Genomic DNA, 12,690 nt, shown 5'->3' with positions numbered 1-12,690 from the left:
AACCTTTACAGTCCTTTTAAAGTTGAAGCCTGTGTCGAGTCAAAAATAACGTTCAGTGTTTGTTCATTAGGGCAGTTCGGACGTTTCAGACGAGAGGAAGTGGAGAAAGCTGTTATAAAACTATAAACTATGCTACTAGTTACGTTCCTCGTCTCGCTTCTATCTGATAAACAACCAAACAATCCTACACTAAGCATCAGGGGGAATTTTCAGATTCGATTATTTGACATTTTTCTACAACAATACACACAAGCTCTCAGGAATGTCTGGAGTCGCGGGTGATTCACTCACTTGTCTTTCCCTTCTCAGCCTGCCGTATGCCCTCCACGTCCGGGTAGACGGGAACAACAGCCACGTTGTAGACGGTGTCGGGGTCCAGGTTCCTGAGGACGGTGTTGGTGGTGCCGCCCGACACCTCCTCCTGTTCGACAAAACGTTCAAACATCCTTCAGCGAGATAACGGCTTAATGTGATTATGGTGAGAATGAGTGAGTCGACTGTGCAAATTAAAGTGAGCAGAGAAACGTTTTAGAGGCAGAGCGGTCTGGGTGCGTCGCGGCGAGGTTTTTCTACCGTTCGTTCCTCTCCTCCCGGCTCGGCGGTGTAGGAGACTTTGTAGCTGCGCACGTTGCCGACCGCGGGATCCCAGCGCACCGTCAGGGTGTTGATGGTCGGGTCGGTCACCTTCAGGTTCTTCACTCCACCCAGAGGATCTGAGGAAGAGGAGCAGGTCTCAGTTAGTGCTGATGATACTCTCTCTGTCCGACAGCAGACCTTTCAACTCAATAAACAACATTTATCTGTTTTATCTCTGCTTGAGCTGCCATAACATTTGTCAAATATTAGATATTCTAAACACAGACGTGCAGCTACTAAAGTATTTTTTCCTTCCCCCCTTTTTAAATGGTGTTATAATATTTTTCTCTGCAATGTTAATCTATCGTCTTTTGCCTCTTTAACTTCTGGACACATTCAGTGAAACGACTCCTGGCTCAGCATCGTTTTCCAGGCCACATCATCCAGCTACACATCAGTCAACAGACTCGCCAGAACTCACTCGTTTTCCCGTTTTCAGACTGCGATTTGCCCTCCATCTCGTGGTAGACGGGCACCACTGTGACGGTGTACTCGGTGTCCGGATCCAGGTTCTTCAGGACGGTGGCGGTGGTGGTTCCTGACACCTGATCCTGGTGGAGGAGGAGGAGGAAGAGAAGAGAAAACCACTACTGAACCTGGTGAACTGTAGGATTTGGGGAGAAGTGCGGGGTTTGGCAGATGCAGATTGAACGAAGTCACAGTTTAATGCGCTGTGAGCCCAGTCTTCTTGGATGCGGCTTCACTCAGTAAATGTCTGAGTAGCTCAGTAACAGAAACAGAAGAGGCTCGGAGATAAAGATGGATTTAAGCAGAAAGCTCGCGCTTCAAAACCTGAGATAGAGAGAGACAGATCATGTAAAGTACTGAGCTGGCAGGGAGCAGCGTGCGCCTTCCTCAGATACAAATATAAATTTCTTCTTTGTCCATTTAATCTAATATTAAGCTCCAAAACCTGCCAGTAAGCTGAGGATGATTTCAGTTGTTTCCAAATCAAATCATCTCATTTCACGACATGTCTTCAACCAAGTGACACAATATGGAACCCCTCGAGATATTGTCATTGCTTTATAGAAAACAGCTCAAACTGCCTTGGAAATGAGTTAAACTATCCCACAACACTGTCAAATGTTTTCCATTAGCTGTAAGAAAAATGTAGATTTTAAAGGCAACAACATTATCCGATGGTTTTCATCTTTTGATAACTCGATGTTGCACTTTTTCCAGGACGAGAAAAAAACGTTCTTGCGTGAAACTGCCTTGGAAACGAGTGGAATCATCTCAGGCCACTGCCAGCTCTCCACAAGTGTTGGGAAAACTTGAATTTCAGGCCAAAACTAAAATTGAGCTATTTGCTCTCACAGCACAGAACCTGCTATTACTTAAAAAGTAATGTTAGTACTTTCTTTGTGATGTAGTCAGCACAAAGAGGAGTTTCACCTCATATTCACATATTCACATTATCAACACCACAGTCGCTGTCTCTTGTTTTTAGAGTAAATATAATAAACAACATGTGACACAACATGCAGCATTATCAAGTACTTAAAGGACTACTACAGTAGTTTTGCCTTGTTACTACTAATTAAACTTCACATCACAGCTAACTACTGTGCAAACAATGCTGTTGTATTTTGGAAACTTCAAAGCTCCTCCAGTGTAAAGGTCTGTGTCCATGTGTCGTGTGATTATAGATCAGCTCTAGCTTCTATATTAATACTGTGAAAGTATCAAAGCCTCAGTCCACAGAGAAATGCACACAGCCTGTATTCAGAAACTGAGCCTTAAAACCAGCCGTCAGGACTTCTGGAACTTTGTGATGTCACAACAAAGCAGTCACCAAGCCCCGCCCACCTGGACCCACCATCCAAACCTTGCAGGATTTGGTTTCTCTGAGTGTTTTTACCTGAAATCTGCTATATTTTTATTGGATCACTCAGAAAACAGTCAGCCAATCAGAAGAGAGGCTCAGAGCCTTCTCTCTTCTGATTGGCTCACTGACCTGTTGTTGCTAGAGCTGCAGAGAGAAGCCTGAGAGAGGAGATGTAAAACTACACTGAGATGGTTTTTGGTTCTTAAAACCACAAATATATCTTCTAATAGATCAACACTTTTAATAAAACACTGGAAAGTGTAAAATATGGGACCTTTAAAATATTGTTTCTACTGTGAATCATCTATTGGTTTCCATTCATTTCCACAGTCAACATCAAGTCTGGAATAACTTGGTCATAGTTTGGTTATTTGAAGTGATGCAGGGAAGGATCTTTAAATCAACTTGCCCTGCAATGACACTGTAACAGTAAATGATTTCAGGTTGGAAGCGGTGGGACACGGTGGCGGATTGAACATTCAACAAAGCCTGAGGAGTCTGTGTATTGATTTTCATACTTTACAGACGGATGAAGCTTCTGGTGAAAGTCCAACATCTGGCAGATTTCTCGCTCCTACTCTGCCATCTCGTCTCAGTGAAGCTCAGCTTGTCTTAAGAAAAGTGTTTAACGAGGTGACATCATATCAGCGGTGCGTGAACGAGTTCTTACCACATCCTGGTCTCCTCCGGCCGCTGGCACCCAGATCACGATGTATTCGCGTACGCTCCCCTCGGCGGGCTCCCAGCGGACGTTCAGGGTGCTGGTGGTGGGATCAGTAACCTGCAGGTTTCTCACAAAACCCAGCGGCTCTGAGCAGAGACACGAAACAGGAAGACAAATTCAGCGCTTGGATCAGAGCGATGCACAGCTGCTGTCTGGTCAGAGGTTACTGGTGTCCAGGGGGCGATTTGTTCAGATGCTGGATACCGAGGAAATGGTGGTTTTTCTGGCAAGCTTTACTCCCAGTCTATTGACTCACACTGAGACTGATGCTTTTGTATATTTGTGTTACAATTGGAAAGCTATTTTCTGGTCTGTCACTTCAATTGCTCCGTGCTGGAGCAGTGGAGATTAAAACTACACACCCTCACAACTTCTTCAACTTCATTAGTGCAACATATTTTCACACTTCACTCCTTTGACTTGTTCTTTATTTGGAGAGTAAAAATAAAACTATCAATGCAACTGGAAACGTCAGAACACACAGAGGAACAGTAGCTACTCAAAGACAAAAACAAATACAAAACAGACAAATAACTCATTCAGGGAAGATGCTGAAGGAAACAAAACGACTGTACGACTGTAAGTGAGGTCTGAGGATGGCTGCCTTCAGGGCTAACTACTCTTTCTACCTGCGCCTCTTTGAGGCCACAGTCACTCACTCGTCTTGCCGCTGTCGGACAGGCTGGGTCCGTCTCCCTCTGCGTAGACGGGCACCACGGTGACGGTGTAGCGGGTGTCCGGCAGAAGCTTGTCCAGGACGGTGGTGGTGGTGCTCTCCGACACTTGCTCCTGCAAAGACACACGCGGTGGAGTCGATGAGGAGCTGCCCTTCGCCAAGAGGCTACATTCCTACCAGCCCCGAGAGCCCCGACCTTTGACCTCCAGCAGGTGAAAGCTCAAACTTTCCCCTTAAGGGAACAGCTGGGTTTCACAAAAACGTCCTATCAGTTTTACTGGAGCTGCTTTATTCCTGAAACCACTGGTCAACTATTATGAAACTATAATGTGCTGAAGATATATAACATTCAAACTTTGACTATTTCTATGCTCTAAAATGAAGTTAAATTAAGTTAAACCAACAGTTATAACATCATAATATAAAATATATAATATATTTCACTGAACACGGAAAACAAAACTGATTAATGACATTTATATTCAAGTGTTTTAATATGGATGTGGCTCAGATGTTTCTGTCATTAAAAGGTGTTTTTTTTATGGTTGTCATGGTTTGTTTTACTTGTTCTCCATCAGTTCATTTTCACCATTTCTCTATAAAAACAACAAAAGTAGTTAAACTCGGACTGAGCCAGACTGACTGGCATTTTTCCAGTTATTGCAGGTTGAGTATTGTTTGCTGTTTGCAGCTTTTTAAATTCCTCTGGCGCAGGAGTTTAAAAAAAAAAAAAAAAATCCTGTGAAAAATCTGTGAAATTTACTTTGACAAACTGATTGGAGCCAAATCGTCATTCAGGCGCATTCAGATGTGTTGTTGCACGGCTCTTTTTCATTCTGGCGGCCGGCGTCCGATGAGCAGGATTTACACTCACTTACTCTGAGCTCCAGAAACGTAAACACTTTAAACACGCCATGCAACGGTGAGAGATCTCCTCAGCCAGAGAGGATTTAGATGCTATTGTGGGGCGACTGCTCGACGGGATTATCCTGACAAAAAGAATGACATCACCAAATCCCTGTCGAAGGGTTTTGATCGTTCTGTTTCTTCTGACCTGACGGTGTTTTTATGAACTTCTGCTGCAAAAAAAATGTCACATTTCACTGCTGGGGATGCGTCAGACGAGGATCGTTTTTTAAATAGTTTTTTGTCTTAGTGCTGCCTGGTTGGAATTTGACAGATTTTCTTTTGTTTGAACTGAAAGAGCTTAAAGTTTTCTTCAGTGTGAAAACAATCATCATGTCACAGAAGGGGGGGGGGGCCTTTCTCACACGATGCCACGTTTTGTGTTGTGTGTGTGTTGACTTCGTTTCCTGGCTGTTATCAGTTTAACTAAACTAAACCCAACTTACTTAACTTTACTTCACTCAGGTTCTTAACTACTGTATCAACTAACTTGATTCAAGTGAACGCAACTCAAACTGACTCGACTCAGTGACGTTAGCAGCTCAAGCTAATTTGACAACTTAATTATTCACTCTATTTCCTCTCACATGTTCCACTGCACGTCCTGTTTTTGTCCTGGCAGTTACTGCAGAGCAGTGACAGGATCTTACCACAATCTCCAGTCCTCCATCGACAGGAGCGTAGATCACTTTGTAGCCCTGAACGTTTCCATCGGCGGGATTCCAGGTGACCGTGAGAGTGGTGATGGTCGGGTTGGTCACCTTCATGTTGCCCACTCCGCCCAAAGGCACTGCGAGCGTGGAAATGATTGTCGTTACAAACTGGTTAAAATGCAAACAGACATTTTGACATGACGCCGTCGTTCAGTCGAAGCGGCGGGAAAAACGTACATGTCTTTCCGTTCTCAGACTGGCGTTTTCCCTCCCTGGCCGGGTAAACCGGTAACACCGACACCGTGTACAGCGTGTCGGGCATCAGGTTCCTGAGGATGGTGTTGGTGGTGCCTGCGGGAACTTGCTCCTGTTTAACAAGAAAAAAGGAAATTTAAATGGTTATTTCTCACAACTACACAACTTCCTAAACTGCAGCGTGTCTGTATTTGCCCCTCGAAAGGTGAGACAGGTGTAAGAGAGTCTCACCATCTCCTCTCGGCCTCCGGCGACAGGCACAAAGAAGACCTTGTAGAGGCGAACGGCGCCATCGGCCGGGTCCCAGTCCACCGTCAGAGAGGTCATGGTGGGGTTGGTCACCCTCAGGTTCTTCACGCCTCCCAGTGGCCCTGAACGAGAGGTTGGATAGACACTCAGTTTGTTTCTGTCCTACATCTGACCGGATGATAAAGACAGATTTCTGGCGTGAACAGGGCGAAGGTAACGGTCTTACTTGTCTTTCCATTTTCAGACATCGTCTTTCCCTCTCCCTCAGCGTAGACCGGGACCAGGGAGACGGTGTAGAGGGTGTCGGGCTGCAGGCCCCGCAGGATGGTGGTGGTGGTACCTGGTGTCACTGTTTCCTGAGTTCAACAACAAATCAGCACGAATCAGCTGCTTCCAAACCCCATGAGCAGAGACAGAGACACGGGCGTGCAGTCCAGTCCTGCTTCGACAGTAACAGGCTGGATGTAGCGGGCTAGCATGCACGTTATTTAACAAAGCAGGATCGGCACTTTAGTCAAATAAAAAATGTTGTAAAGTTTTCTTAGAAGAAAGTAGGAAGCGAAGTGAAGCGCAGAGATGCAGGGAGTTCAGTTTGTGCTTATGGCAGTCTGAGAACAACACTATGTAATCTGCATCTCAGCGTTTATTGCTGCATTAAAGTGCACAAAAGATGGAAGTTGCCTCAGCGAAGCTCATCGTCTGTTTAATCACGGTTCACTAACACGCAGGTGAGTCATTTGGCTGCAGGTGTAGCTCTGCACAGTGCCAGCCGACACAAGTGGTTGCCCTACCAGTCCTACCATGCTCTCGGCTCCTCCGGCGGCAGGGACGTAAGTGATCTTGTATTCCTTCACTCGGCCCTCGGCGGGCTCCCAGCGCACGTTCAGGGTGGTCATGGTCGGGTTCAGCACCTGCAGATTCCTCACTCCGCCCAGAGGTTCTAGGGAAAACACAAGAGAAAGGATTTCACAGCCGTCAGCGGAGAAACAGTGAGAACATGAAGTAAAACAGTTTGGAAGTCCTCGTCACATCAGGCTCTTACTGGTTCTTCCATCCGCGGAGATGTCTGAGCTGATGCCGGTGGGATACACGGCCGCCACAGAGACGGTGTACGGCGTGTCGGGCTGGAGCTTCTGCAGGATGAGGCTGGTCTTCTTCCCGCCAACCTGCGTCTGTTCACAGGAAACACGTCAGCGGTTAAAATCTAATCAGTTTGTTTGCGGCAAATTTGAATTAAGTCCCTCGAGGCGTCACTGAGATATCACGTTCACGAGAACGGGACAACCTGAAAACATAACACTTCTAAAAGATCCATTTACAAAACAAAACATGTGAGGGAGTAATGGAAGAAGGAGCAGCCAGAGGGAGGCTGCAGGCTGCACACCTCCAGCTCCTCCGCAAGATAACCAACCTTTTTTATTTTTCCAGCTGACGGCGGATTAATAACTGACGTCTTTATTAAAACAACATAGGTTTGTTTGGCTTCCACTGTAAACACACACAACACCTGACAAAGGAGCTGCTCGTGTCGGCTGTGCTAATAAACTGCATCCAAAGGGATTTTAATGGTCATCACTTATCCCTGCTCTCATCTCCCCGTCTCCTTAAAAAAAACAAAAAACAAACTCAAATTCCAAAAATGCGTAATAACTCACATGTTTTGGAGACAGATTCGCCTTTTCTGAGGACAATGTCAGCAAACTATTTACAATATTTAGACACCGCTAAGTAAAGTGTTTCTCCGCAAGGGAATCCGAGTGGCCCGTGGGGAAATCCCGAGCAAACAACTCTGCAGTATATCATGAAGCGGAGACGACACTGTAAACACAATCGCAGAGGGCGTAAACAGTTTTGACTGGTAGCTAAGAGATACAGGACAGAGGGTATCGCATCACATTTACATCAGTATTTTAGGAATGTGGATGAGTTTTTCTTTTTTTTTTTCAATAAGCAGCTGTTTAGTTTCCTAATGGACAATCAGTGGCTCCTCTGGGGATTGAACTTGCAAACTTTTGTTTATGAGATGACGTTTTAATCATGAGGTAACTTTGCTTTTCATCGTCAACACAACCAACGGCCTCTCGGCACTTTCTGACCTCCCCACTCCGTCTGTGGCTCTCAGCTCTGACCCCATCGCTTCCTGCTGAGGTCGTGAATCTTTTAAAAACCACCTCATAAATATACAGTTTCTTTATCGCGTAAACTGGCTTTATCCATGTCGCACAAGTTTACAGGTGTCTCAGACAACTTCCAGTTTCCAGCGGCGCTCTTCGGTCTTTGCAAAGGGGAATAACGTTCGTGAGATCCGATCACAGGTGGTCGCTGTCCTCCTGTGATGGGATCACCTGAGACGCATGTTAATAAGAGGAGTGGACGGGGCCTGAGTCAAAATAAACGTCGGTGTGAGTTCACGGTGATGAAGGAGCACGTCGCCCAGAGCAGCGGTGCGTCTCACTGATGTGTGTTTTCAACAGCTCCGTGGCTCAGAGGACTCAGATATTATTAGACTCTGGATACACAGACGAAACCTGCTTGTCGATCAGCTCATTGTTTGAGCTTGAGTCTGTTTCGTGGGATTTGTTGTCAAAAAAGGAAAAAATGCAGAATATCTCCAGGACTGACCCTGGAGTTCAGCTGCAGACTCTCAGACGGTTTTTCTCTCCGTGGGTGATCGGTTTCATTTATTCTGCTGTGAGTCACAGTCAGACCACCTCCGTCTTCCTGACCATAACATCTCAATATATTTACTTACATATCATTAAGCATCAGCTGGACATGACTCGACTTTTCTACATTTTTGAGAGCGGTGAGGAAACCCCGAGCTCAAGAACCCGTGTGCAATCACATGACTGACGTGAGAAACAACAAGCCTTGCAGATGACACGGTGTCACCAGATGCTCTCGGCCTTGTAGGATACACATGTGACGTAGCGAAGGGGATCCGAGCTCCATTAGACGGATCTGAAGTGACATCATGACTCGACCTTGACATGTTGTTTGGGGGAACACTGTCATAACATCTCAGAGACACAATAAAACTGGTAACTCCCGCAGTTTCCCTTTCAACTTATTTCCAGCTCTAATCACGTCTTCAGTCATGGCGCAGGAATGCGAGCTCGGACTCTTCTAACTGCACCATCGCGACGCGGGACACCGCCATAAACCAAACGCCAAAATATGATGGAAGAGCTCCAGCGGCGTCTTCCCGCGCTCCTTCAGGACGCTCTCTGTGCGTCTCAACAGGGAGGCGAGCGTTTGAAACCAGATCCAACTCTTACTGTAAACGCAGCCGGTGTCTGGCAGTTTTTAGTCCCTGGTTTACTGAATCTTTTGTTGTAAAACATCTTCTGTGACCCATGACGATGATGATGATGACGATGATGATGATGATGATGATGATGATGATGATGATGATGATGATGATGATGATGATGGCTTCAAATGCAGACGATCAATTCTCAATTTGTTTCTGAAGAATAATGGATTTTGTCTTTAATATAAAATCCAATTTCCTCTAGTTCTTCTTCTTCTACTGGAGGAACTCTGGTGAGATGAACACGCACCACAAACGGTGTCAGGTCCTGATTCATTTCTTTTTTCGCTCTGGACTTCCTGACAGTTCGTCTCAAGAGGGACAGAAAGCTTCCCGTCAGCTGATGCTCTGGGACTCGTACAGAAAACAAGATTTAAAACTCTCCATCATATTGAGATATTCAACGAGTTGTCGTCAGGCAGACTGGAAATGTTCCCGGTGGTCGAGAAGCAGCTCAGCTGGGAAACGCCGCACCCCAACAACAGCAGTTACGAAGAACGTATAAGAGAAAAACACCCTGAAGAGGAATTCAGTCATTATTGTTCCTCTCATCCCGGACAAACAGATGATACCCGGAGTGGCTTCACGGCCAGAGAGGGATTCGTTTTCTGGTAAACCTCAAATTTACAAAACAATCCAGGAATCGAAGCCAATTTGGGTGTAAAAGCTTAAAACAAACATTTTAGAGATCTCCGAGGTCAGTCCATTGTTCAGTGTCAGTGGAGCCGCTCCAGCTTTGGTCTCTTGACACAAAGAGGAGCCAAGTGATTATGTGTGTGTGTTTTTAGAAGAAGTTTTTTTAATGTTGATCCTGCCACTTGGTGCACATTTACTGTATTTATTCTAACAGCAGGAAAATACTTTATAATGTAAAATGTCACATTAAGGTCAAATAAATATCCTGCAGTTTTATTTTCAAGGAGACTCGAATGAATAAATAAATCCTGCTGTGATTATTATTACTCCCTTATTCTTTTAAATGTATTTTTCTGCCTCCTGCGGAGAATGTTGAGGTTCCTTCATGCTTCAAAGTTGCTGCAGAAACAGATTTACCATTCGTTGAGATGTAGACACACTGTGATTTAACACCACATACAATGATACTGCCAGCCCTGCAGTATTAGGATGTAGCACTATAGTAGTATTATATACAGTTGTAGTATTAGAGTTAAATATTTACTTCATATTTTGCGCTTCACTGAGGAAGAACTGAAGACCCATTTCTTGATGCACGTATGCTGATGACACCCGAGTGTTGGTGTCTAAACATCTGCAGAACTCACCGAGATGGGCTCGCCTCCAGCTGTGGGACTGTAGGTGATCTTGTAGTTCTGCACGGGGCCGGGGGCGGCGTCCCACTTCGCCGTCAGCGTGTAGATGGTGGCGTTGAAAACCCTCAGGTTTTTTGGCGGTGGCGGAGGCACTGGCAGCACACAGACACATTGAGTGAGATTACACAGTAAAAGCAGTGGCATCCTGGGGTTGATGAGCGCTGATGATGTGAGGATGAGGATGATGATGGCAGTGATGGTGATGCTCCCACGATCTCACGGGTCATGGAGCTGGAAGGGGTCGATTTAAGGATGAAAGCGGGAAGGTGATGAGGTTACGGTCAGTGAAGCTGTTCAGAGCAGGGCTGGAGGTCAGTGACCTCTCCTTCAGTCAGTTAACATCAGACAGTGCTGGACTCTTTTACACCAGGATGTAGAAATAAAATTAGGGTGGGCAACTAATTTTGTGGGTTATAACAAACATTTTCATGGAATTATTACAAATTAAGAGAATAAAATAATATTTTGTAATAAAATTAGGGGGGGGGCTCTATGACAGATTTTTATGGTTGATACATTTTGGGAAAATTATAATATATTTTGAGATTATAAGAAATAAAATTAGGAACCATTATTACAAATTGGGGGATCGTAAAAAATGTTAATAACCATAGCAACTGAATTAACTGACATTTTAAGATTATAAAAACGAATATTAGGGAGACAAATTTTGAGATTAAAACAACTAAATTTGGGAGGGACACTATAACAAAAGTTGCAGATTAAGATTATCTCAAAAGAAACTTGGAGGCAACAAAGTCTAAAAGATAAATCGGGGGTTTGAGAAGTTTTCTTTTGTTACTGAACACTGGACACTTCTGAAGTAGAAGTCCCCTGACCTGCAACCCTGCAGCAGAGCCACTGTTCAAACATGCAACAACATTCATTTGATGAAGAGGTGGACACTGATGAAGGATGACATGATGACATGATGACACGACGACACGGTGACATGGTAACATGACGTTACAAAATGTGAGATGAATTGCGCTGCGGCAACAGGAATGTTATAATGACAACATGGTGGAAGATGAAGGAAAACAAAACAAAAACAAAAACAAAAAAAAAACAAAATGATTCACGGAGGCATTAAAACAATCAATCACAGTCACGGAGGTCTGTGGAGGATGACATGTTATCGGTCTATTTTTCACACTTTCTGCATTTGAAGCTCTGGATCTACGTTCACACCACAATCTGCTGCACGTCTACACACATTAGTTTTAAAATCTTATTTACGCCACAGGCTGGAAACACAGACTCCTGACGTCCAGTGTTGAGATGAGACAGAACTATATACTATTATATTTAGCGGTCCTGATGACTGCTGTGGTTTTTAAACGTCCATTATGGGTCATGGTTAGATTTTGGAGCGGACGACGCTTCCACGGCGTTAAATCAAGAGAAATAAATTGCAGCAATGATCCGGCTGCAGCAGCTGCTTATATCATTCTCTTCGACAGACTGTGGGAATTTATTACGTTTTCAGTTAATGCACAACAAGGTGTCGTGATACACAAACATAATGGACCAGGTGGAAGACAAGTCCTGTCCTCCACCTGCTCCTTTATTTGCTGTATCAGGATCCTTCACAGTACATTATCTTTATAGTGTGTCCCAAAGAAAACAAAACAGGGACCAGAAATTCATAATTGTCACTGTCTATTGGTGAATTATCGCCAAGCCGACAGTGAATTTGCCAATATCAGGAAGCTGATTGGCGGCTGTAGCACCAATGTTGATGTTGGACTGTGACTGGAAAAATCGCGGTCGCTGAAAATCAACGATCGTCGGCGGCTCTTCCAGTTGCTTGTGGTGGGAACGCACAGTGAGGCACTACAATGCACGTACATGCAGTTAAGAAAGGAAAAAGTGTGCTCCCCATCAACACTGTCCCGTACCGTCCACATTACCATTCCACACAAACTCATGAACATTACAGTGAAAAGGAACCTGTCCTTCTCACATGACATACCATCCGGAGCCTTTAACACTAGAAAAGAGACGTTGAGAAAACAACAATGTTATTTCAATGCCCAGGTACATCAGTGAGTGTAAAATATGCTGGTTTGCTTTTCTTGGGAGCCGAGAAGGCGACGGGTGGGGGGTGGGGGGT

The 12,690-nt window shown here is 44.8% G+C and overlaps 1 protein-coding gene across 1 annotated transcript in view; it reads right to left on the bottom strand.

The window, feature by feature from the left end:
- The window catches only part of LOC111237716 (collagen alpha-1(XII) chain-like), a 110,584-nt gene that overhangs the window by 47,292 nt on the left and 50,602 nt on the right, over positions 1-12,690 (bottom strand). The window contains exons 29-40 of the mRNA XM_022766920.1: positions 10,527-10,689; positions 6,973-7,102; positions 6,722-6,870; positions 6,157-6,286; positions 5,913-6,052; positions 5,664-5,793; positions 5,424-5,563; positions 3,851-3,980; positions 3,138-3,277; positions 1,058-1,187; positions 574-713; positions 292-421 (exon numbers count right to left, since the gene is read on the bottom strand). Coding sequence (XP_022622641.1) covers positions 292-421; positions 574-713; positions 1,058-1,187; positions 3,138-3,277; positions 3,851-3,980; positions 5,424-5,563; positions 5,664-5,793; positions 5,913-6,052; positions 6,157-6,286; positions 6,722-6,870; positions 6,973-7,102; positions 10,527-10,689 — 1,652 coding nt within the window. The remainder of the gene's footprint in view (positions 1-291; positions 422-573; positions 714-1,057; positions 1,188-3,137; positions 3,278-3,850; positions 3,981-5,423; positions 5,564-5,663; positions 5,794-5,912; positions 6,053-6,156; positions 6,287-6,721; positions 6,871-6,972; positions 7,103-10,526; positions 10,690-12,690) is intronic.

The sequence above is a fragment of the Seriola dumerili genome, unplaced genomic scaffold (assembly GCF_002260705.1).
Source record: "Seriola dumerili isolate Sdu_G_001 unplaced genomic scaffold, Sdu_1.0 BDQW01000025.1, whole genome shotgun sequence".
In the NCBI taxonomy this organism is placed as follows: Eukaryota; Metazoa; Chordata; class Actinopteri; order Carangiformes; family Carangidae; genus Seriola; species Seriola dumerili.
This window is presented reverse-complemented; position numbering and strand designations above follow the sequence as displayed.